Source organism: Aphelocoma coerulescens, chromosome 4, assembly GCF_041296385.1.
Source record: "Aphelocoma coerulescens isolate FSJ_1873_10779 chromosome 4, UR_Acoe_1.0, whole genome shotgun sequence".
Lineage (NCBI taxonomy): Eukaryota > Metazoa > Chordata > Aves > Passeriformes > Corvidae > Aphelocoma > Aphelocoma coerulescens.
Window position 1 is genome coordinate 14,118,244 of NC_091017.1, and position 26,948 is coordinate 14,145,191.

The window sequence follows — 26,948 nt, forward strand, 5'->3', positions numbered from 1 at the left end:
ATGCCTGAAGCCTTGCTGCTCTCCTCTATTTCATGATATCCCTGTGCTGGTGTCAAGATGACTCAGAAAAGTTACCTTTCATCCCTACAGCATGCAGGCTACGGCATCTGGGTTACAGCTGGGGCCTTGAGAGGAGTAAAACAGCCCCTCCCTCAGGCACCTTCTGGCAGCCACAAAACACATCCTATGTCAACCCCTCTCAGGAAAGGAGGTGGACAGAACAAAACAACCCTTTATGCTTCACTTCCCAAAGGAGCAGAGCGTGTGGCAGGCTGGGCCCTCTGCCCCTTGAGATCAGCCTGCTTTCAGACCTGGGAGCCACTGCAGCAGCAAGCACTAGAACTAGTTAGGATCACTAATGCAACTTAAAGAGCAGCACCCTGAAGTGCATGTGTGTATATGCATATATACATATGCACAGCCCCTCTCCCCCTCGTGCTAAACAACCTTCACTAATGAGTATATGGTGGGGAAATCAGCCTTGCCCAAAGATCTTTAATGGTCTATTGGGCTCCACCCACGAGGTCCTTGGGCTGGCTGCCATCAATCACTTTGCAGCTGCAAGATGTCTCTAGCTGTACACAGACTCCTCTGACTTTCCTTCTTCGCTCGTAAGCCAGCTCATGAAAGTCTAAAGCGAGTTTAATCAGCAGCCCCTGGCTTCAAAATCCTGCTTTAGGCCAAGAATAAAAGCGAGTTTTGCCCACACTGAATTACTTCAGTAGAGTGTTTTTCTTTAGGATTAGTTAACATCAAAATAAGATGTTCATCTTGGGCTGGTAACCTAAAACTATTATCTGAGGAGATTGCTGCTGCCATCTACTGACAGCTTTCCTTATAAACAAAATTTAAAGCAGTGAAACGGAGGTTGAAGTGAGACAAGCTGATGCAATAGAAAAGCCCAGCACACACAGACTGGCAGCCAGGCTACACTATCCATACAACAGAAAAATGATATACAAATAATACTTCATCTCAGGCACAGATCACTTTCAGTGAATGAAGAGTTTAGCAACAGTATCTTCACAAACAAGTTTACTACCTGAAACAGAAGAAATCTGATATGAGTCGTGTATTTTGAGGTGGTTTATTTTTGCTTGCTTGTTTTATAAATAAAATTGGGGGGTTCTTTCTTTGATTACTAGTCACTCAGCAATAAAGAAAGGTAGGTATGCTACTGCCAAGATTAATCTTTCACCGCATATTCTCTTAGAGTAATATCCCAGTTCAGACTAACATAATCAAAAGTGCCAGTTCTGTGCTTGGTTTGATACAGTTTTGTTTTCCTAAGAGGTCCTTCAGTGGCATGCATTGTGCAGCAAAACAGTTTCATAGGCCGAGAAGCTCTTCCAGCTACAGTTGACACCAACTTCAAAACACAAACCAAAATGTTTCCATGATTCCCTTCGCAGATTCACAGACCGCAACAGGAGTCATCTCTTAATGTTAATTACATTGCAGCATGTTAATACACTGGTATTATTAGCCTTCCTCAATCCCTAGGTTTCTTTCATGTGTTAAAAGCTAATATTTAAAGAGATAAATACCAAATATTTCACTTGCTGTCTACTCAGTTATAGACTGCTACACAGTTTCTGCTGGGGATTTGTACACAGCATTTCAAAGCCTTTCTTGTCTCCAGTATAGCTATCAGTATTAGCTATCCTCTAACCCAAACCAGACAGCTATCAGAGTCCTCTCTAAAAACCATAGCTTGCATTGCAAGTACTGCCCCCCAAGTCCCCAAAACAGCACAGTATGGAAGCTAATAAAGTACTGATCTTGTAAATTTATCTCAAATAGTGAATGCACACTCATTCCCAGGACTCTCTGCAGTCATGTGAGAAGCAGTTCAACAAAAAGATCTGACAGACTCTGAGAACCACCACAGAGTAGCACCAAATCCAGTAAGAGCCACTGAACTGAGACAGAACCACATGGGGATGCTCAATAACCTTTTGTTAAATACAGTTATCTACACAATTATCTAGTCTAAACAAGACTAGTGCTTGATTACCATCAATTATATAATTGTAACACATACAATTTGATCTATTACGCAATTAAAATACACCAATTGCTGCAGGGATAGCAGAGAACAAAACAATTTTTAAAAAATTAAACTAATTCTATTAGATAACACTTAAAATTCAGGGATTTTCTCAGATTAAAAGTTTATATTTATCACCCAAGGGCTTACAAATGCAGATCAGGGATCACAGGACCCTATAGTATTAACCACTGACAGATACAGAACACTGATGATAAACAAGAAAACTGGAGAGTTTACACACCACAGACATGCAAAGCCACCTCAGATTACACAAGAGCACATGAACATTAAATAAAAACATATTATCATTGTGAACTTCTGGCAAACATTATAGCAAAGATGATTTGTAAAGGCAGAACTTTGGGAAAGACAATGAGATTACATTTTTTATTAAGTGTCTTGTTTTGGTACTTCCTTGCTGGTTTGACAGATTTATGAACACATTTGTTGTCTGCTGGACACAGCATCAGAACTTTAAAGAAAACTTCAGAAGAGAACAAGAAGGGTACTGGAGAATGAGAAAAATCTTCACAGTGAAAACAAAAAGCTTACAAAACGAGGGACACAAGCATCTGATGCAAAGGAAAGAGTGATGGTCAAAAAAAAAACCCCGAGAAAAATTGTTTTTGCATGAGGTCTAATGGGTCTAATGGTTATAACCAAATGTCTGCTTTACCAAGAAAAGGAGAAGGATATTTCAGTAAATGAAAATGCAAAATTAGATTAGCCCAGTCCAGACTTCTAGGTGATACAGAGCGGGAAAGAGCTGTCTATCTTAAAAAGAATCTGTAAAGCACAAAGATAGCCAGAACACGAATACTTAGAAACACATTCCTGTTGAAAGCAATGCTAAAACTATATGAGCAGCAGGAAGAGAAGTGATGTTTGCTTCAGCCATCAAAAGCAATGGGAGAAAGAATTTGACAGAAAAGATTAAGCAGCTGTTTGATTCCCACTGAAATTGAATTCACAGCTAAATGCACAGGAGGAGGTCTAAATGCACAGGCAAGATGAAAGTGCACTTTGGACAAACAGGTATTGAGGCAGGTCTAGATGCAACTTAATACTGAGGAACATTCAGTTTAAAGTGGCATTTTTTCATATATGCTTTGACCCTAGGTACAGCAAAGCATCAATCCCTCAAAAGAATAAAATCAATGGAAGAAGTTGACAGTATCCGTTGCTTCCAACACTAGCTCACCCCCTGGCTGTGGCTCCTTTTTGGCCTTTGTCAGTCAGACACGAACAAGAGATGCTTCCCAGCTCTCATTTGGAAGAGTTTATTCAATGATTAGTAAAAGACTGTTCTGTAGAGTGCAAGGAATAGCAACAGGACCAGGGAGGATTCTGGGGAGGAAATGCAATGGAGGACACTGTAAACAAAACAATACTTCAGATATCAAACCGAGCAGTGGGCGCAGCTGGTGAAGCAGGCAGGTCAAGGACAGGTAGGCACAAAAGAGGAAGGAGCGTCATTAAGCCTGCTTACACCATGGAAAAGCTAAAGGAAAGGAAGGCGTGGAACAAGTTAAGCAAGAGATGAAAGCAGACACTGAGGAAAACCAGGAGACAGAATGGATTATCTAAGTGAGAACAGGTTATAAGAAAGGTCTGACTCCAAGAGCAGTGGAAGAGAGGAGAGGGCTTTATTATGTGGAGAGCAAGTCAGTCATATCTGGAATGGGGAAGGAGAAGCAGCAAGAAAATGGAGGGAATCAGATGGCAAAAGGGCAGTAGGGCTCGCCAGGATCCTGTTAAGAAGGAAAATGAGATATAAAATCTTTCAGTTCATAGTAAAAATAGGAGCAAATTATTATTTCTATCCCTCAAGGGTTAAAAACTGCATTTTCAAGTATTGTTGGAAAGCAGACTGCAGCAAAAGTTAGCTCACAGACCTTAGTGGTACTGCACAGACCCTCGGAAACACAATCCCAGTGTGCTCTTGCTACCCCAAGGAGAGGTGGCCTTCTGCTATCACAGGACTTTGTATGGGCATTATGTACATCACGCTCAGCAGGGTTCTAAAGCTAGAGTTTACAGCATTCAGCTAGCACAGAGTTCTCTGCACAGCATTCTCCCAATCCAAAATGGCTAAAGCCATCATGAAATCTTGACCAAAAAAAACTATTTAAATTAAGGCATGCAAAAATGTAAGCTTTCCAAAATGCCTTCACAGTATAACACAAGGAGGAGCAAAACTGGTTCTTTTAAAAAGACCAAACATAAGTAAGGGACTTTAAACAGATATACGATCTCTCACTGACCTGAATGCATGTCTACAGTAACAGGAAAATACCTCACACTAAGGCAGGTTCAAAGCCCACGTGGCAACATTTCTCCTCTCAACACAACCAAATTCGTTTGAGTCCTTCACTTAACACTGCCTGATATTTACATATTTATAGATAGCTATACATTTATATGCACATGTATATTGTATAGACCTTCCAACAGTCAGAGGACAACTCACATCCCAGTTAAGCACAGGCAAAAGCACAGGCAACATTGGGGCTGAGAACACTCAGAAACACATTGAGACTTCTGAACCATGAAGGGGTGATAAGGCTTTCAGACCTGCCTGTGCCACACTTTTGTAATTTTTCCACTTTCTTCTCCATTTAGCACACTTCCTACTGCAAATCAAAATGTTACCAACACAGCAACAACATATTTCACTGAAACTTACGGACACAGATTCACTTACCTGCTCCTCAGCTTGCAGATATTGCAGAATGTGCTCATAACTAGTATCATACATGTAGTTTATAGGCAGAGAAAAACCACACTGAGCAATGACATTCAATCCCAAAGCTATGCTACATTGTGCAGCAGCACTTATTCAGCTGCTCAGTCTTTAAACTGACACAGAGCATGCTCTAGAAAATTAAAATCACTGCTGAAAAATGGTTTATAATAAGTACATCCTTAGCCAGAAGAGACACTTTTATTTCAAGATGCCCTGGAGAGATCACTGACTTACAGAATGCTAAACCACACACACACAAAAACTTCATATTCTAACAGATCAGAAAAGACTCCACAGCTTCAATATATAAAAAGCAATCTCATTCTGTAAGAATATTTTAAAAATATCAAATTTGAGTGAAAAATACTAAAACTCTACAGCTATGAAAGGGTGAAAATACATTGTGTATGCCTGCCTGATGCAGATAAGATTCTCTGATACATTCTCATGTTTTTATGGCAAAATTTACATACAACTATGCCATGAAAACCCAAATAACATTTTCACAGCTGCATTACAATGTAATTCACATCAGAAATGCAGGATTATGTCATTATTCTATTATTTCTACCTTGCATGTGGTTCTCTGGTTATTGATTTATGAGTCAATCTGAAATCTTACTTTCAGGCTTTTTTTTGCCAACTGTTAGTAACACATTACACTTGCGATAAATGCTGTAACAACGTAATTTATGTTAAGCTTTCACATACATTACAGGAAAGCTTGTTTTTATTGATAGTATAACCATTTGGACTTACTCTTTAAACTTGTCTTCAAAATCTTAAGCCAAACAATGCACTTGGTTTAACAAAATTTAATTCATAGCAAGAGAAGTCTCAAAATATTCACCACCTTTTATATAATTCTCTCTGGCATTAGGTGTATTACAGCACTCTAATTTACATCTGTGTAGTTAAGCCCATGGATTGACTCTGGCCAATATAAATCCCTTGGTTTTAGGAGGTCAGGAAAAAAGTGTATGGATTTATTACAGTATGAATGTGCCATAGAAGTTTGCTACCATAACATTCTTTAGATTACAGGAAAAAAAAGCCATGTCTATACTTTTGTGTGAAATATGACTTCTAATGTAAGATGCTTTCAGCACTCATAGCAGCTTTTAATTTTCAGTACTGTCATCTATAAACTAAACTTTTTTCTTTCTACATGATAATTTTTAGAAATCAGTACATCACAAAAATCTTAAAAGGCAACTTTCCTCACACAAAAGTAGAATGAGTTTATTGAGCTGGTGCACAGACAAACCGACCTGACAGACTGGAATGGTTACCTCCACAGGGTCATTAAACCACAAGCTATGCAAGATTTACACAATAGACACTAATGATTCTCCTAGAAAATCCACAACAGACCATTGATCAATAATACATTTTTAAATAAATTCCTAAATACATATTCAAAAATAAGAAGCAACATCAACGTGTTTACTCAGTAGAACATAATGGGCCCTCTGGAGCTATTACTGAGATGCAATAACATAATTGTACTTTTTAATGTATCTTTTTTGTGCGTAGATTGCAAAGTAATTTACAAATCTGCTTAAGTATCAACACTACTATTTGGGAATATTAGAATATGGGAAAATGAACCATAGATGGGTTAGGTAGCTTCTTTCTTTACATTACTAGCAATGACTTCAAATTCACACATATATGGCAAACAACAGTTTAGGCTGAAATCCAGCCCTGAATTGGCATAAGGATTAAGAAACTGAAAAATGCCAAAGTAATATATTTATTCCTCTAGTGGAAAGAAAGACACAAAATTATTCTGAAGGACCTATGAACAGAAAACAAAAAGGGAATGAAACAACACGACAAAAACATGCACCGTTCTCTTGGTTTTTGTTGGTTTATGTTGGGGTTTTTTCCTCAAGAAAACCGTTGTTACAAATTATGATCTGTAATTAAAACAAAAACTAGTACACAATACTGCAATCCTCAAAGAGATCAAAAATTTCTAATCAAAAGTCCCCTCCTCCGCTACTGAAAAAGTATCTAATACTTATTATATACATTAGCAACTGTTGCTGAGTAATCATTCTCCCAGTATCCCACTCAACAAGTTCTGGAAGAAAGTACCTCCCAGGCTGGAACTGGGTAGAATCTAAGTATATAACCCATTTGCCTGATACTTTAGGGAAGGCACAAAGTTGCCTAGTTCCACAATAAATATTTTGGACTGGGATCCATAACAACGGCTCCAAGGTTAGCACAATGTCAAGCTTTTCTCTGGAAGCCCTGTCACGCACTAAGTTCCCCAGCCCAGTCACACTGCTGACCACAGCTTTAGGGAGCCCAGTTCCCAGCTCTGCCTTCAAAAGCAACTTATGCTGTGTTCATAGGATGCAAAGGCACATCTGCCACTTCCTGGCAAGCACACACAGCCCACACACACAAACTCAAGGTCTGAGAACTTTGTACAGGAAGGTATTAGCAAAGTACGCTTCCCACAGGGGATCGTATCTTTGGTTGGTCAGGCTGCCACTCACCCACCCGCTCTATAATTGTCTCTTCTTAGCAGGACTGGGGGAGAAAATAAAATTTAAATGCTAATTGGTGAAGATGAAGACAAGGAGGTTACTTGCCAATAACCATCACAGGCAAAACAGGTTCAACCCAGGGAAGATGAATTTAAGTTTATGCCAATTAAAATAGACCTGGATAATAAGAAACAAAGGCAAGAACTAAAACAAGTTCCTCCAACCCCCTTTTTCCCAAGGTACAACTTCATACTCCTTCATCTTCAACTACTTAACTTCCTTGTCCACACCTCCTAAAGTGGCACAGGGTGATAGGGAATGGGGTTATAGTCAGTCCATAACAGTTCCTCTCTGCCACTCCTTCTTCCTCATGCTTTTCCCCTGCTCCAGCATGGATCCTCTCCATGGACTACAGCTCCTTTCAGAAGAACCAGCTCCAACATGGGCTGGCCATGGGCTACAGATCATTCAGAGTATATCCATATTCCCCTGTATAGTCTCCTCCACCTGGAGCAGATTCACTCCTTCTCTGATTTTAGTGTTTGCAGGGCTATTTCTCCCACTTCCCTTTCCTAAATACGTCTTCCCAGAGGCACCACTTGCATTGCTGGTGGGCACAGCTGTGTCCTGTGGTGGGTCTGGTGCAGAGCCCCTGACCTTTTTTCACAAAGGCCACACTTGCAGAGCCCTCACTGCTATAACTTGGCCATCTACAACCAATGCGACATGGCAGGGAACCGATCGGGGGGAAAAAACCAACAAAAAAGCCACCTACCTACCCACACCACACAAAACCACACTGAAGTCTACAAAGGAAAAAAGTTTCACTAACACCAGCAAATGCTAGGTTGTGTCTCAGTTCAAACTAACTAACTTTACTGCCAGACCAAAGAAAATAAATATCCTTAAGATGCCTAACAGTTTATTGTCCTGCATCTGAATATGAAAGAGTGGAAGAATTAACCACATTTTCTCCCTACACTGAAAATTTATTCCCACACTACTCAAGATTTACAGCACAGATAAGTGCAATTTCACAGAGAAGGTTATTTTTATACAGGTAGCATAATTTTTGAACATCTGAACTAAAATGAGAGTCTGCCATTAAACTCTAAGTATTTGTATATACAGACGTGCACGCGCCCCTGAGAGCAGTTAACAAATAGTAGCAAATCAGGCTTTGCTTCATGACAGTGACCTCTGGAGTTAATAGTTCAGCATTCAGATGATCTTCCAAAACACCAAAATGACTTTTCTTCCATGTCAAGCCATAAGCCAAGTCAGATTCCAGGAACAAAATAGAAACATCTTCATCAATGCTGTTTGGGACATATCTTTCACACACTGCATTAGCAGCCTACTGAAAGCTCTGCTAATTCAAGCAAAGAGCAAAAAACTGGCAACCATGCTTATTAAGATCCTTAATAACTTTTATCAAGACTATTTTTTGTTATTATACTGGCAAACTACCTCTCAAAATTTAAACTATGACTTCATATGTCAACAATCTGCTTTAGATGGAAACCTGTTCATTTCTAGGATGATATAAGACGAGTGTACAGAGTACACTCACTTCTGTCCTCACAGCACACAAATTGCTTTGGTTTTACTTAGTATGCCTATAAATTGCATCTTTTGAAACATGGATATGAGATTCCAGAGAGATTTGTCTTTGTCAAAGAAGCTATCCTTTATAGTACCCAACAGATGAAGCCTCTGAAAGTGACTGTTTTACAAATTCCTGGGATATAAGCTGACTAGGAAGTGCTACATCATTTAGTTTGATCCATTGTAAGACATTGCCCTTTAATCACTCAGTGGTCTCTGTACTGAGTCTGCTACGTTGTGACATTTTAAAACTAAGCACCTGCTGCTATATCTCACCACACTTGGACTTCACTGCCCAATCATTCTGTGATCAGATTTATTTGTCTGACTTCCATTTCCAAGTTTCTCTCTTATTGTGATCTCCCTAATTAAAGAAATTACCAGATAAAATCACCCTTTGAAATCTAATTAATTAATTTTGAAAATTAATCATGTCACTAGTCTTTTTATAAGCTAAAATTTGTCAAATCTCCTGGTTCCTCCCATAACTCCTGCAAATTTTGAAAACTTGTTTAAACAAAGAAACCAGAATAAGATGCTGTTTTCTAGCACTGACCTGGACGTAGAGTGAAAACCACCCACCTATTTAACTGGCTCCATCAAACTGCAGCATTTCAAGGGGAATTCCCATTTATTTCCTGCAAACATAAATCATTTCAGCAACAAGCCATTAATTTGTGTCTCACTCTCCAAGTTTCTCAAAATGCACCTTTAAATTTCAAAAGCCTGAGTGGACCTAGCAGTTGATTTCCACAAAACTCTCCCACTCCTTTCTTCACTGTTGCAAAGTTGATCAAAACACTTCCTTAAATGGTTTCACAAAATGCCAAGGCTCCCATGAAAACAGGGCACTTGGAGAAGCGTGGTGTAGAAGAGAGTAGTTTCAAATTTAAAGCCCTTCACTAAAAATAGTTTCTGCAAGTCACACAGCAGAATGATAACGCGTGAAGGTGTGACAAAGGGGTGGCCATGAGCTTGTTGTCACCTACATTAAACTTGTCAGACCATTACCAGCCAGGGGAATGCAGCTGGATAAAATTCAAGCCAGAGAAACCCCTACATCCTACTGTTTCCTTTTGTTTGCTAACAGACAGAGATCTCTCACATGCTCCTGAACAGTGCTTTGAAAGCAAACGCTGCTTTAAAAATGTACCATATGTGCACATTCATCACTATATTAAGATAAGTCACTATATCACATTGAAAAATCTTTCCAACAAAATACACAATCTGCCCAGCAGTACAATCATTTCCATCCAACTGCTGGTTCATACAGTACAAAAATATCCTGGAAGCCAATTATAAAGTACTTACTGTTAACAGGTGAGCATCTCAAGCTGCACATTATCCTCAATTCTTTGCAGTCCAGTGCTATTTTCAGGCAACTATAGAAGCATGTCCATAGTATCAGACAGAAGGGGTAGGAAAAAGGGCAATTACACACTTGGTTCTTGTTCATTCCAGGAGATGAGTGGCCTGAACTCCTAATAAAGCCAATGACAAACGAGGGCACTCAGCAGCTCGTGCAACGCTTTCCACTGCATGCCAGGGTCAGAGCCTATTTTAACAGGCCCTTCATATTAGGCATATAATTGCCTTATACAACAAAGAAAGAGAAAATACCATTCTTTATAACAGATTTAGTTACAAAATCAAACTAAAAAATTGTAGTCAGGGTCTGAAATTTCATCTTGAACATTGCCACAATGCCTCATTTAGCTGTGACATTTTGTTTTCATTATTCCAGTGGATTTGGTGGAGTAATCCTATATTTAGACCTGTGTATGTTATGAGCAGACCCTGGGTATATACTATTTATGATTCAGCTAAAGGATATTGATATCATGAAGAATAGCCAGTTGTTACAGACAGCAAACAATGGATTTTTTTCCTTTTCACTCTTCTAATAATAGTGATTTATATTTTTTGTCCTTAAAAGCACAATGCCAATATAGCTATCATCAAAAAGGATTACTCAAGTTCTCACATTAGACTAGCACATCCAGAAAAGCAGTAGAGAAATGAATTACCTTATTTTTCATTAGAAAAAGTAGATTTCCTTTCAGTCGGCACCATCTCTCCGTTGGTTCTGCATGCAGAGAGGTAAGAGATTAATAAAAACAACCTTTTGTCTTCACACATTAAATGCTTCTTAAAGAAGGTGAATTAGTTATAAAGGTCAGAAAAGAAAATCCTTATCAACCAAAACAAGACAGCTTAACTCAGTGGCTGCCTACGTTAGATGCCAAATAACTTCCCAGGTTTCTCCTAGTCTGCAGCCAGGAGAATTGGTGACTGCAGCACACACTCAACACTGTTTTCCCAGCTTTTCTCCCTCTCCCTCTTCCTCACATGGGAGCAGAAAAAGGCACTTCAGCATGCAACACCTTTTGCTCCCATCATTTCAGGAGATCAAAGCTAATCCATGTTAAAGCAGAAAAACATTCACTATTACACTTATATTAGAACGTGCTAATCTGAAATTACAATTTTCAGAACATAAGAAAAGGGGTAAAATAAGACTTAAATATTTACAGCCACTTTGATATTACTATTTTGCTGTACTTTTAAAAAGTGCTTAACCTGTGGGAATAACATCTTTTTGTTTATGGACACATGCAGGCATGTAAACAAACTTTTAAGAATGGGGAATGTTTCACAACTTCACGGTGAGTGGGTCAAAAAACTTTAAAAAGTTATTTTTCCATAAACAGATGATTTTTAATATTGCATTATTTTTCTTTTTACAAATACACTTGTAGGTGTATGTGTACATACATACAGACACATAAACCTATTAGAAACATACACAGATATAAATCTCAATGACAAATGTAATCTCTTTAGAGATAATTTCTTAAAAGAGGAAGAAATATTTTTACACAACATGTATTCTTTTGCATTTTTGAGAGGGCACATGGAACCCTGTACCTCAGACAGCATTGGAATTGCTAGGGAGCAGAAGAACAGCTGTACCTTAAGGTCATGTTATTCTACAGCTGCCTCTGAGGAACTCTTGTATTTCCCCAAGCTGGCCACCGCTAAGAACATTATATTGAGCAGAAGGATGTCTTGTTACAGTAAGTAAATAAATAAAATTCTCTTTTCATCTTGATAATTTCAATAGGCAACATTTGAAAATCAGGGTAGCTTTTTCCCCACAAAAAGTGGGAGGTTTAGACTTACAGGCACTGGGACTTAGAATAACTGTGTTCAGTTATAACCTGGGGGGTTTTCTTAGAAAAGGAATTGAAGTTCCTGTGTCTTTTCAGACCTATTAGTGCAAGGACAATACAGAAAATAACATAATATAATTTGATGCACATCCACCAACTAAAAACTTAAACACAGTCATCAGATCGAGTATGTATCTTTAGAGTACAAGTACAGGATGCTGCTAAGATAAATTCCATCCCCCAGAACCCTGTAGGCACCAGAAGGAAGGAATCACATTCACACTGCAGTCTTTTCAGATAAAAGGCATTTTTCCATAGGATTGGGATAGTCATTACCTTATAAGTGTGAAAAATAAGCAAGTCCAAAGATTAGTCAGACTAACAATGACAAGCCTATCAGCGAACAAGATACACAGTGACCAACATGCCCTGGCAGAAAGAACCCTTCTTCTCAAGGGATCATAATGTGATTGCTGGGAGCCAAAAGGATTTACCAGGCAATAGGAACATCCCACACATGCATAGCTCCTTAAATACTTTCCCAGAATCTACCACTGACCATGGCACAGATAGCCCACGATACTGGGCTACAGAAATGTTTGTTATCTCTCCAGTAAATGTAAGGTTTTTAACAGTATTAGCAATAATAGCACTCAACATAATCATAAGTAAGGGAAAATTCAAAACATCCTCAAAACATCAGATATCAACCAGGAAGGGCTTGATATACTGCCAACAATGAGTACACAGGGTAGGTAAACCTGATGAGGAACCTCAAGACAAACAGAAGTGAAAGCTTCCTAAAGCCTCCTGCCCAGGAAGTTTGCTTTACCCCACACAGGAAATTCTGGCTATTTATGATTAGAAAAAGCATGTTGTGGTTTTACCAAGGGCATGTATAAACTATTCTGAAAATGTGGCACAGAACTTGCTCAGCCCCTTATAACTGAGTCTGTGCTGGTTTTGAGGTTGTTTGGGTTTTTTTCTAATAGAATAAAAGTAAATACAGTCACAATGAAGATCAACTGGGACAAGTGAAAATAAAACATTTGTTGTTGCTGAAATTATTTTAATATGAAATATGTTAAGACTGATTTTATCACTAAACATGAGCTATTTTCTAACAGCTACTGAGGGAACAGAGGTTTATTCAAGCTTACTAAAAATTGAAAGACATTTAAAATATGGTCATAAAAGCCTGAAGAAACCTGCAAAGGAGGTGGGAAGTGAGTCATGGAATATTTATCCTGATAAAAGAACAGAGTCTTTAGAGATGGGAGGGGTAAATCCTGAGGAACTGGATATCTAATTTTTAAAACACGGCAACCAGTGACTGGTGACTAGAATTTACTAGCAGAGGAAAACCAGCCTTTTTTTACAGGAAAAAAAAAAGTCATGTTAACGACTTTGTACTCTCTCATGTATATGACAAAGGAAACTTGAGCAAATTAGTTTTAAGCCTCAGTATTCAGAAGAGTATTTAGAACTAGTCAAGCATCAGTAATAAAGAAAACAAAAACCTGAGGTGTATGTGATTAGTGAAACCAAGCTAACAACTGCAGAGCATGCACAGCAACCAGGAGTAGTTTTCAATGCAAGTCATTTTTACCTATTAATTTTTCATCCCCGACCATGCTGCAAATCTTCAGTTTTCCTTCCTTGTCAAAACAGCCTGATGGGCACCTGGCCAACAGGGCCAGATCTTTAGCATTGAATCTCATGGGGTTACCAGGGAAGAGGATGAAGACAAGTAAGAGATGAAGGAGGACAATGATGGTGCTACTTAATCTGTTGAAGCTGAGCAAAATCTAGACAGCAGATGTGAAGTTCAACTGAAATGTTAAAAACAACAAAAAAAAAACCTCAAAAAGATGCCACTGTTTATTGTGATTTCCATTCTATTGTGCACTCCAAACACTACTTTCTTTTCATAATATGTGAGCAGTGGAAGTAATAGGGGAAAAAAACCAAGGTCACATATGTGACCCTTCACACTTCTTAAGAAAGAAAAATTTAGTTTCCTTTCAGTAGCTCTAGAACCTCATGCAGAAGCTGTAATTTTATGCGGCACTTCCACAATTAATACCGCTAAAAATATATTTTGGCTATAGGCATGTAAATAACTAGAAAGCTCAAATATGCATTTAGGGGGCAGGGGGAAGAGGGTAGATTGCCTTTTATTTCCATCGCCTTCACAGGAACAATAGCTCTAACAAAATACCAAGTGTTAACTATAAAAGTTCACTATTCTCAGAGTTCTCAGTTCTTTTGGAACATTTTCTTCTGTGGTTTCAGGAAATGAGTTGTGCATTTCTCTCTCTCAGCCCCCTCCCCCCCCCCAAAAAAAAAAAGAAAACCAACCCAACAGCTTTCATTTATTGGAACTACATGAGCTGAACTTCATGGAAAAATGATACCTGACACATATAAGAGATCTTTGCTTCATTTTCAAAACCTCTCCTGTTTATTGGAAATTATTTTGAAATTAAGTTCCATAGGAGTTTTGACCACTGGAGATTTGGAAATAAGTATTTTTGTCCAAATTGCAGTTAACACAGCACCGTTTCATACTGCTGTAAGGATGAGAAAATAAGGGCAGAAAAGTAGTTCTAGAGATCTTCCTTTTAATCCCCGCAATATTCTATGCTTTCAATATGCAACACTTTTGTAAAGGCCTTTCTCAAAAAAAGAATTCTTGGTATGACCCTTATACAATCAAGCAAGTAAAGGCTGTCAGATGGATTTTAATACTCCTACGCAGTCTAAGAAACAAAACCTGCCCAATCCTCAGCACATGGGCTTCAGAAGCCAGTTTCAGTCTCTAAATCAGAAGCCTTTATTCTTCAGAGAGCAGCATTGACATCTTTATATGGTGGAGAACTACAACTCTTAATTCTTGATCAAGCTCCTCTCAACTGTTGAGCTGAAAGACAAGTTACATCTTCTGCACTGTATCTTTCTGTGGGCCCCTTCATTCCTACTTTTTCCTTTACATTCACTTTCTTATTGTGTTTGTCTCCCAAGCAATGGCCACTGCTGTGTCCTATAATTTCCAATAGCCATACCACAGCCAATTCCAATAGTTCTATGACAGTGAAAGCCGACCTAACTTAACTATTATTTTGTACATCTGAAAAATAACCAAGTCAAAAATATGATGTTCTGAAGAAAAATCTCCAAGTAATTTTTTCCTCCTAGGGAGGTTCTAGGCTGGCATAAAGCTAAAAGTTCTTTAGTTTCCCTTACATTATCAAACACCCTGGCAAGCAAGGAAAAAAATACATGCAAGCAGTCCCAACATGTATCTAAGCAGTAGAGGGTGCTGCCCCAACTTTTCTGTTCGTTCCCACACATACACCTTCTTTCTTATTTTCCTTGAGCATCAGCGGCTATACTTCTTTTACCCCATCTTCATAATCTTCTTGAAATAACCTCATAACTTCATGGTCAGCTCAAAACCTGACCTACAATTTCCAGCACAAGGATGCTGTTGTGCACAAAATGAGCTACCAGAGGCTCCATCATGCAGGTGCAGCTGGCTGCCAATGTTTTGTAAATTGATAGACTATAGCTGTTGGAAGATGATTCCTACAGCGCTTACAAATGGGATATTTATCATACACTGTAATCTTACACTATGAGCATATTCAGCATTGGAGACCAAATCCATCCAAATTGGCTGGTTGGGCCAGAGGACACATGAAACCCAGCCACAATGGACCCTTGCAAAAGGAACTTTGGAACTGGTAGTGCAGACATTCCTACCAGTCTCCATATGCTGAATGGAATTAATTCTTCATTTTGTTTTACAGCCACAGACTGTGTTTTTAACAACAGAGAACACAGTCTTTGTGAGAGGCCTATTTGCTTTTCAAGAAAAACAACAAACAAGTTTTGCAAGCTAAACAATTTCTGTAGTCTCCAAATGTGCACTGTTTTGGTTTTGGCTGGTTCCCTCTTAGATAGATACCTTGCACACCTTTCACACTGCACATTGGTGCCCTTCTTGTTCTAGAGAACAATGTTCTAGAAATCCAACAGCAACCAACCTCCTTATTGGTTTGTGAACCAATCAGTTCTAGTCCTTTTTATAAGCACCTTATAAATCTACCCTAAACAGCATCTTCATCTACTTACAGTTGTTCTTGATTGAAGCAATCTCTTTGAGTAGAATAAAGAAAATCAGAACCTATGAGTCTGGTCCCAGATGGAAAAGCCTTGAAAACTGTCAGTAATTGAATGAAACCTATGTTATCAAAGCAAATAAAGGTAACTGGCTAAACTCTAATTATGCTTAAATGCAGTAATTACTGTAATGCACAGAAATCTATACTCCATATAGAACTGCAAAACACAGAATGTCAGGAGATGAGACAAGTTGTAAAGTGCTATTAAGAAAGCATTCATTTTCCAGCAAAGGAAAAAACAATGCCAGGTAAACAGAATACACAGGGCTTCTGGAAAGGCTATTAAAAGGAATAAAGAAGTTCCAGGAGGAGATGTGCATATTGATTTTGTTATTTTGCCCTCCAGGGGAGATAGTACATATCTTGCACTCATCTATCAGTGAAGTGGTAACAGCCTAGAAAGTCCTTTTATCACATCTGTGCACCACTTGTTCTGCATAGGAGTCATAACATGTAAATCATGGGGAACAGTAAGAGCAGTACACAGCAGCAGAACCCTTGAGACCGCACACTTTGGTACGTATCAGCCAGTACCTGGAAATGCAAAGCAGCAGGGCCAGCAGTTCCACAGCAATAATAATCGAGGTGCCTGTTCCCTGGAAGTTTGCCAGAGAAGCTAAACTAATCTGACAATGTCTGAATATTATTCAGACCTAAAAGGTGTAAGAGACTGTGGGATTCAAACTTGGGTTTAACTTAGAAACTCAATGACCATCCAAAGGCTATCACAGACAGTGATCACAACCAGGGATCACAACAATAAAATTAAAAGTAAACAACCCCAAAGGAAATATCTATCTTCAGCTGCAGAACTGGGTCTCCTTGAAGTAGCAGAAAGACTTTCTAGCTTAATAATCCACTTCCCTTCTGCCTCCATTTCAGACTGAAACTGTCAGTTAGGGAAACTACTTAGTCATATATCACCTTTAAATGTTTGTCCTAGATAATTTCTTTCCTAGCATGAACTCAGATAGAAAAGATATTATCTTCAGTTATTTAACACCAGTGGTTCAAGAGACAGGCATTATTTAATGCTCATGGCTAGAGACAGAGGCATGCTGAGTCTAAAGTCCCTCTCAACAGTCTTCCTCACACAATCACAAAAACATAATTTATAAACAAACTGGACCAGTCAATTACATTGTGAGTGGCCAGGAGAGAAAGAGGTGGAGGAGTCTGTGTCATTAGAAACAATAATTTTAAAGCAGATGACCATTTTGACAGCTCATAGACCACAAAATTTATCAATTTCTCTGCTGGATGTCCCCTGTCTCCCTGCATTTGAAGTTAGAGTTTTCATGATCACTTTCTATGGACAGGGAAAAATCAGAACTATTTGATTCATGTGACACAGAAAAAGAGCTGCAACATGTAGTTACTGTAAGCACCAGCCTTATAGTTGCACATCTGATTAGTACAATGAGAGAAAATAACATTTTAGATCACTTGAAGAGATGCGAACCCACCTCTTACCCTCTACAAAAATATTAGAAGTCAAGAAACCCAGTAGCACATTTGAGTACATTTTTAAATTACAAGGAAGTTTTATCATATAAAACCTGCACAAAATTGACTTCAGTACTTAAAGGCTGTCATGAATAACAGCTACCCACTGAAAAATTTGCACCCTTTCACCCTGCAGAACAGCTACCAAAGCATTTTTTATTAGTTTTGGACGACCACCATGCTGTACCTGTCCAAAGCAGGAAGTGCAGGGGGTCACTACTGCAAGCACAAAAGGGAGTAAGCACCTTCATGGCTGCATGCACTACCCTGAAACAACACTTTCAGCAGTCTCTTAGGTTCCAAGTTTTCTTACAGATCACAAGCCCAGATCAACATCAAATCAGTGCATAATACCTTACAGCTTTCATTAGTACTGCATATAATTCTAGATATTTTGGTAAAGAGTTAAAATACAAGCCTTTTAATACTGCAATCTCCTAAACCTATGAAACAAAGTCAATAAAATTGACTGCCCAATTTCACTAGTTTAGCTATGTCAAAAGGAAAAACACCAGAACTCACATCTTCAAGTCCTCAGAGATCCTGCCAAATACATTCTAAACTCCCATTCTCTTCCTTTGAAAAGGTACAATATTTTTAGTTCACATCATTTTGCATTAAGAACTTCTTTAATCTTTGCAACACACAGCACAGGAAACGGCCTTCAAAAGGAAAGCTGCAAAATTAGTCCATAATTTTGTCTTCAAAAATTATACTCATTTTAAGCAAAGAGATATTGTTAATTCCTCATACTGTCTCTTTATTAGGTCATGAAATATAAATAACATGCTGTGCTCCCCCATTAAAACTCTCCATTCTATCCCTGATCCCTTCACATTGAAACAAAACACTAGATTTTCTGCCTTGGACTTAGGAAATGAGAGTAAAAGGCAGAGTCAGCAAAAAGAATTAATACATGGCAGGAGTTTCAAATAGGCAGAAATGTGGACATATCTAAGTAAAAATTTCAAAAATCTATACTTAAATCTATATTTAAGTTTTTACCTTGAAAATCATTAACAGCTGATCAGCAGGGAAGAAAACTCCTGGTTGACATAAATTCAGGGACTGCAATACAAAGAAGATTTCAGACATCTGCAAAGGCAACCTTAATATAAAGGGAGAAAACAGTGGAAAACAGTAGAAAAATTTATCTTACAAAAGAATCTTCTCTTTAGATTTGGGCTTTTCTTTTTTCCTCCTTGAAGACAGGCAAGACCTATATACCAAGTATCACTAAGTACTAGGCTATCTACAGAAGGTATCTCTTGGCGATACAAAGTTATTCATGCCTTTCTATATGAAGTTAAAGATGCTTATCAGCTGGCTGCATGCAGTCAAGCTAACTGATTATACCCAGGGAAAATTTCAGTTTCTTTCTAGCTGCTCAACCCCGTTACTTTGTCTCCTGGCCGTCTTATTACCTTCCAGCAAGGTCAAAGCTAGGGCTGATCAAATAATGTTTGTCGTTTTCACTTATACTTCAGTAGGCTGCAAGTACCATAGCAATCTATGTGAACAGATTATCATCCTTAACTAGTTCAAATGTTTCTTCCTACAATTTATCAGCCATTGTGCCTTTCAAAAGCAATTAGAGTCAAAAAATGACATGCCTGCAGTATTCAGCAAGTTAATGTCATGCCATTTCCTAGGACACCCTTTACTGAGCATTGAAAACAATGAATTTTTTTTTTTGCATAGAAGAAAGGTAACAGAAACATTAAATAATTATCCATTTTCACATGGTTATTTCAGTTGTATTTTATGCTGAATCACATACACCATATTGTAACAACTTTGTCCTCTGTAAGTTTTCGGTTCAGTCACCCTTACCTCACTATGCCCTTAAAAATAACATAGGAGCTCCAGCTGGTACGGGAATCCCTAACCAGCTCCAGACTTCTTCTTCCAAGGGATGCATGACCTTGCAGTGGCATAATTGTGCACCACATAAACTAACCAGCACCCTCATCCGCTATCACGGCTGTTTGCAAGTCCCTTTTTAAAAGTCTTAAACCAAACAAGGCCTTAAAAGAGAAGTATCTCCTGAAAAAAAAGGCTGTAAGAGGTGAGCTATTCTATTTGGAGACAGATAATGAAAAATTAAATGCTGGCTTGGCTTGAAGGTATTCCCTTCAGCTGAAAAAAATAGCAACCATGCAGAACAGCTCCATCTTCCCTTCTGCTGACAGATTCCCCAGTCAAGCAAATTCCTAAATGATTCATGTAGTTTCCCAGCATTCATTCCCAGATCGCATTCAGACATGATCTTTCTGGGGGAGGGGGAAAAAAGTCTTGCCTTTTGTTTCCTCTAAAAGGGATAATACTAATAAGCACTTACCGCCAACAGGTATCACCTGACACACCCACTGAACAATGTACTTCCAGCTACTGACACTGATCCAGCTGAAAATGTGCCCTGTGAGAAGGAAGTCACTTATCTGTTGTGGGAGTTGTCCCATGGGGTTTTTGTGCACCACGCTAGGCAGAGATTGAGCAAGAATCTACTGCTTTGCTCAGCACAGCCACCTCACCGTGACACCAAGTGTTCGAAGTGCAACTTCCCTCGGGCTGCACCGGAGCAGCCGCTGACCCGACACAGGTACAGGCTCCTGGGAAAGGGAGCCCCCCTTCCTCACAGCAGCAGCAGCTGTGATGGAGCCATGCAGTCAGCTCAGGGAACTGACCTCGATGAAAACCTAACCAAGCTGTTTGTTCCCTGATCTACCCAGCTGCAGAAATGCCAGTGCCAGCCCAACACGGAGGACAAAACTGTGCCCCCACAGGCAATCCTTCTGCAGAGAACCACAGACGTGTCAGCTTAGGATGCTGGTGTAACTGCAGCCTTAGGACAACAACTCCCATATGAAGGGCCTTAAACATAGTCCTTGCTCAAGAAGATTCCTGAAAAATCCAAACTAATCCATTATATTTACTCAAATTTCCAACTGTACTTTCAAGCAACACTGTGTAAATTACTCCTTCTGTCGTGTCTGCTCAGCCACAGCCATGCTGCAGCACTGGCTATAACTTTCTCTTGGGCCAGCAAGAAACTGGGTTACAGAAGTTACCTTCCATAACACTTGAAAACAAATACTGAAGGTTAAGTCAGTCTTTCAAAACCCTATTCAAAAGCGACTGCACCAACTAACATTCCAAGACATCAGTTACATGCAAACAATTGTGAAGACAAGTCCAGCCACTATTGTGACCCCATGGGTTCAGAGCAGGTAGACCCCAACTAAATATTAGCATTTCGGTCACTACTTACTTACAAATTTATTTACACAGCAGATTCCTTTCTCTAGTCTCCAGGAATGAAAATACCCAAACCTGTAACCTGCCATTTCAACAAAACAAAACAAAAATCCCAAGTAAATGAGCACTGCATAGCTCAATTCACCAGGAGCTCCTATACACAAGTCAGTAGTAAAGCCAGCCTGGAGGAGGTGGCTTGCTGGGAACACTGATCCCATAAAGAAATGAGCAAAGGTAGGACACAGTAACCAGTTTCAAAAAATATTGCACTATATTGCTCCATTCTGCAAGATACAGTATCTGAGTGGCAATAACTGGAACTTTTGCATCTAGAAGATTTATTTCCTCTCTCTTCCAATATCTATAAACACACAAAAGATAGACGCAAACTTAAAATACAAAAATGCTGTAGCATCAGTTTCAGTGGTCATTTCTACTACAAGAGACAAATTACCATATTAAGACTGCAGCTTGTACTCTCTAAGATAAAGGATTTTATCTAAAGTTTGCAGTTCCCAACACCTTTGAATCCTTAACCATTTTGGTTTGCATCATATCCTAGAACTAAAAAGTTTCATCAGTCTTAACACCTACATATATATATATACATATATATAAAAGAAATACCACATTGCTGAGAAAACAGTTTCTCTCTACTTCTCCCCTCCCCTAAACTTATGATATCTGAGGAATATCTAAACTATAAGTACTAAAAATATTTTAACAGCATATTCAAGAGATTTGGGGTTCATTTGCGCTCCAAAACATTGTAGCTAAATGGTGACTGAATCAAGTCACCCACAAAATAAAATACAATGTAACATCTTTTGAGATAAAAGAGATCAAGTACTTGGAACAAAATCTCTTTTGCAAGTTCCAGGCAGTTCTGGAATTCACCATCATTTTTCTCCTGGTAATAACAGGGAGGAGAAACTCCTCCTGCTCTCTTTAATAGCACTAATTCTGCTTTGATTGACCTTTCTCCATACAACCGTCATGAAAATAGCAGAAGTGCTTTATCTCCAGAACTATCACAGAAACTAACTCACCTGTGAAGAGCCAGCAGAGGCATTGATTTTAGTATTCTATATTTAGGGGGAGACCACATGTGCTGGGGTAGAGTTAATATCCTTCCTGGGGCTGCTATGGGGCTGTGTGTTGGATTTGTGCTGAACACAGGGTTGATGATACAGAGATGTTTTTGTTATTGCTGAGCAGGGCTTACACAGAGCCAAGGCCTTTTCTGCTTTTCGTGCTGCCACACTGGTGATGAAGTTGGGGTTGCCTGGGAGGGTAGGAGGAGACACGGCCAGGACAGGTGACCCCAACTGACCAAAGGGATATTCCAGACCATGTGACATCACATTTAAAGTAAAGGGAAAGAAGGATGAAAGGGGGCACATTGGGAGTGATGCTGTTTGTCTTCCCAAGTTACATGTAATGGGATCCTGCTCTCCTGGAGATGCCTGAACACCTGCCTGCCCATGGGAAGCAGGGAATTCATTTCTTGTTTCGCTTTGCTTGTGTGTGTGGCTTTTGCTTTGCCTGCTAGACTGTCTTCATCTCAATCCACAAGTTTTTAGGCTTTTACCCTTCTGATTCTCTCCCTGATCCCACTGGGAGAGGTGGGGGAAGGAGAGAGTGGGTGCCTGGGGCTTGGTGGCTGCCTGGAGTTCAACCATGACACCATGAGCTCTCCTGCTCCTCCACCTTCCATGGGAAGGAGATTACTGGGTTTTCCGCATTTAACTCTAAACTGACAGCAAGAAAGCATGGGAAAGTAAGGGAGTTCATATTTGATGATAGTATTTAATATGAATAATTAAAACTCAACTAAAATACCGGGGGGGAGGGGGGGGGGCGGGGGGGGGGGGAGAGAATCATTATATGATGTACTTTCCCAACGTAAATATACTTCTCCTGAAAGTTCACAAATATCTGGTTGCCTACATTTCTAATTAAAAAGACTATCACTGTTAAGAACATATTTGTTAAACAAATAAATCTGGGAAATGGTGACTTGGTACTGTTATGTTAAGAAAGAACAATAAATAATTCTAACTGTGTCTCAATAATAATGATTCAATTTCTATGTGCAACCGAAGTCTCAGTTACACAGAAATTATTATTTCATCTGGGGAAGGGAATATTCAGGAACAGATGCAAAATAGATACAGGGAAAATAGCAACAGAGCTCATGGAACACGAAGACAACTAAGAATGTTTCTGCTTTATGCGACAGCAGTAACAAGCTATTCATTGGCCATTTGCCCTAAATTAAACAATAGATCCTCAATTAGCAGGTAACAATAGAGTTTATGTATTTTAAAGGATAAATAAGACGTATCAAGCAGAGTTACAAACTTCACAATTTTTTTTTAAACCAAGCCGCTGCTACATCTCTAAATTGATCCCAAGTTAAAAACAGTTTAGAACAAACTAAGAGGTGATACTTTTGAACCACAGCTTGAATCCCAGGCCAAAGGACAATCCAAAAGATGATAAAACTCTCCCCAAATACCTGTTTCAATTAAGATTAGGACAGCTGAAACTGCATATATGCACATACTGAATCTCTCGTCCATGGCTCATTCCAGAATGAACTATGTGTCTGCCGGTTTTGTGGCTGCAGAATTCCTTGCTATTACAACCTGTAAGCAACACAGACACCATGTGTTGGGAGTCAAAACCTACTAACACCTTTCCATGCAGATAGGCAATTTGAGAAGTGTAACACTGCCCAAGTAAACCTAAATTTCCTATTCATGTATATCAACCACTACACTACCTGTTTTCACCAATATGCAGCTTTTCACTAGCTGGAAACAATGAGGAAATACAAATAATCCTGAAAAAGAAGTTATATCTTATTAAGCAAGTTACTAATTAGGCAATAGAGCCAAATATTTAACTGGATTTCTGTATACAGTTATCTGCTCTGTATTGCACCCTACTCTCTTCAACTAAAAGGGTCATGGGCAAATGATTCTATAAATATTTTTTAAGAACCTTAGTCTAAGAAGTTGGAACTGATAAATAGCCCAGCTACATAAAACCCACTAAAAATACATATTTTGCAGATTAAACCCCTGTGCAAAGAAAAAAACTCACAACAATAACTTAATAAATATAAGGCTACCACAATTATACACCATATACAAAATTCAAGAGCTGGTTTCATAAGATATTCATGCTCCTTAGGTACAGACTTATTTGGGTAAAAAGGCCATGACTGCAGTGGTATGATGCAATTATTACAAAACAGGTATATCTGAATTAAATGAATGGCTTTATATTAAACATGAAACATAACTATGATTTTTACTAGAGACAGTCCAGGGCTGAATGTTCCCGTGATGAAAACTGAAGGTGCACAGTAGTACAAGCCAAGTCCCTTGACACAGAAACTGAGCTTGCCGCAGGATGTGAATGGTTGGCAACAGCCTCTTTTTCATCCGTAGTAAAATTGCATCCGATTGCCCAGCCTGGAAAAGCTGCTAAACATCTAGCTGAGGGATTATCACCTACATTTTAATCAGACCTACATGCTTTGAAGGATTCTCAGCTTCTAAAAGACCCTCTGGGCAAGAATTAATGGGAAAACCAGCCCAAAGGAGAGAAACAGAGCTTAGAAGAGGACCAACAAATCCAAGGCACCAAAAGATCTGACTCTAAGAAGGCTGAAAAGAAGAATATCCCTCGGAATTTCAGCTTGCAAAGCTCTACAGTCTTGGTAACAAACAGGCTGTTCCTTGGTCACACTTGTGTTCTTTGCTTTCCTGTCATCCCATCACAGCCGCACAGCAGAGCACCTTCAGCCTGGCCAGAGCTCAGAGCAAGCTTCCCTCACCAGTCTGGGTATCACTAAGTCTCTGACGTGTTTGCAGTAGGCAAAAATGGAGTAGTAAGATCTCACAGCTTCACACAGTAAGCACAGTCTGAGGAAGATGCCCTCCAAATAAAATAGTGGCTGGACTAAACTCCATCCCAGTCATTACTGGAGCAATTATCAATGCTACTAATGACATAGAGCCAGATATTGAAGAAGACTATACCCATACAGACAGAGCGACTATATAATAGTACAATTAATTCAGCACAAAAATAAATTTGAATAATACCATCATGATCTATCTCCTCCTCCTCACTGCATCATTCCATTACAATGTCATTGCACCGCTGAAGACGTGCAGTTATTTTGATCTTAACTACATTTGCATACATTAAAAGATGTGAATCTCTTAAGATCTAAACCTTTCAAAATGAGTGCTTTCTTTTGTATTGAATAATCAGGAATATTATCTAACTTATGAAATGAAAGTGTTTCTTAAGAAAGCATTTTCTAAAGAAATACAGTTCCAGGACATACTTTTCAAAGTCTGCTTCAAGACTGCAGACTTCATGGAAAGAGCCACCAGAGAGTTAATTGGAATAGGATGCCACAAAAAGAAGGAAAGTTTGGGGACAAAAAGGAAAGAACCAAATATAGCAACACATTTAAGGTGAGGGACAGACATATCTATAACAAATAACAACTGAGTATGGCCTGGAAAGTCATTAGAATTGGTGGAAACACAAAGCAGAGAACACACGAGAGGGATTGCAGAAAGAGCCCTCTCTGGGAGCTGCTGGTAGGCCTAGAAGGGAAAAAAGAGGTAAAAAGGCAGCACACTAAAACCTCAGGGTCCGGGTCAGAAGTGAGTCAGTTTTTAAGACTCATGAATAGCTTCTTATAGCTCTCTAAACAAGCCCAGCTAAGGTGGCTGGCTCTGGGGACCAGCAGCTCTTCTGCAGCTGGTAGAGGGGCACAGTTTCTGCAACTGGTGTGTAACAGCCTTAAAACTCTTATCCCAAATAGAACATCATTGGCTTCAGGAGGCTTCAGGACTTTTCCCCCTCCTGTTCTTGAATTTTCAGGTGTTAGCCTAAACAACTTTACCCATCTTACTTCAAGGCAGAAAAACAACTTGTGCAGCAGTTCAGACAAAAAAGTTTAAGAAACTTTTAAATTCTCCAGGCAAGTAGCTCTTGCATTCTTCTGAAAACTTCTTTAAATTTTCAGACTGCAAGCACACACACGTGCCCACAAACAGTATGTTATAAAAGCATTCCACTCATTTTATCCAGCGTAGGTTGTTGTGGTTACCCACCCCCTCCTCAGCTCACTGTGGCATATTAACACCTTACAAGAGAGACAAAAAAAATTCATAAATTACTCAAAAACTAATTTCTTTATTTCCTTTAGGCAGTTAGGCAATTAGGAATATGTCAGTTGGAAGATGCAACCAGAGAAACTTGGCACTGTGCAGTTTCTCAAACTTACCTGTCTCCTTCCTTTCCCAGCATTTTTAAAATAAAATTTTAAAATAATTCTTTAAAATAAAAGACTTTAAAACAAATAAAATTTTAAAATAAATAAATCAAAGAAAGACTGACATTCTACATTTTGTTTGAAATGCCACTAAACCGGCACTTTCCTTGATCATTCACAGTAAATATGGCTGAAGTTTTAACTTCTGCCCAACATTTCTCTTTTGTTTTAAAACACTATTTCCCTACCTCCCAGCAGACCCACACAACTTCTTTATTTAGCTGCTTATTGTTTATTTTCTTCCTCAAATCCAACTTTGCTATATTTAATTAGTCTATGGATGCATCATCTGATTTCTCCTGCTCTACCAAAATAAGAAGATTCAACCTTTATTTTGTTCTAGCAAGAGAGTAGCATTCATTTAAGAATCACTGTGTTGGGAGATGCATAGACAACTCCCTTGCCATTAGCACAAGTGTCAAGACCAGTCATGTCAGACTCTTTGTCCAAGTGGATGGAAGAGTGTGAAGTCTAAAAGTAGCAGGTGAAAGAGGGGAAATGTTGTCACCTTGTTTTTCTGTGCTACTGCTTTTGAAATG

General features: G+C 39.0%; 1 protein-coding gene across 19 annotated transcripts in view; it reads right to left on the reverse strand.

The window, feature by feature from the left end:
* The window catches only part of INPP4B (inositol polyphosphate-4-phosphatase type II B), a 390,079-nt gene that overhangs the window by 335,507 nt on the left and 27,624 nt on the right, over window positions 1-26,948 (reverse strand). For 5 of the 19 annotated variants that reach the window (XM_069012738.1, XM_069012740.1, XM_069012744.1 and 2 more), the window contains exon 2: window positions 10,942-11,000. The exons of 1 other annotated variant lie outside the window; for it this stretch is intronic. In XM_069012738.1, coding sequence (XP_068868839.1) covers window positions 10,942-10,953 — 12 coding nt within the window. In that variant the 5' untranslated portion in view covers window positions 10,954-11,000. Of the gene's footprint in view, window positions 1-9,493; window positions 9,550-10,225; window positions 10,396-10,941; window positions 11,001-13,696; window positions 13,809-18,785; window positions 18,849-20,121; window positions 20,170-26,948 lie in introns of those variants that run through there. 13 more of the 19 variants (XR_011150457.1, XM_069012729.1, XM_069012737.1 and 10 more) reach the window with 10 other exon arrangements.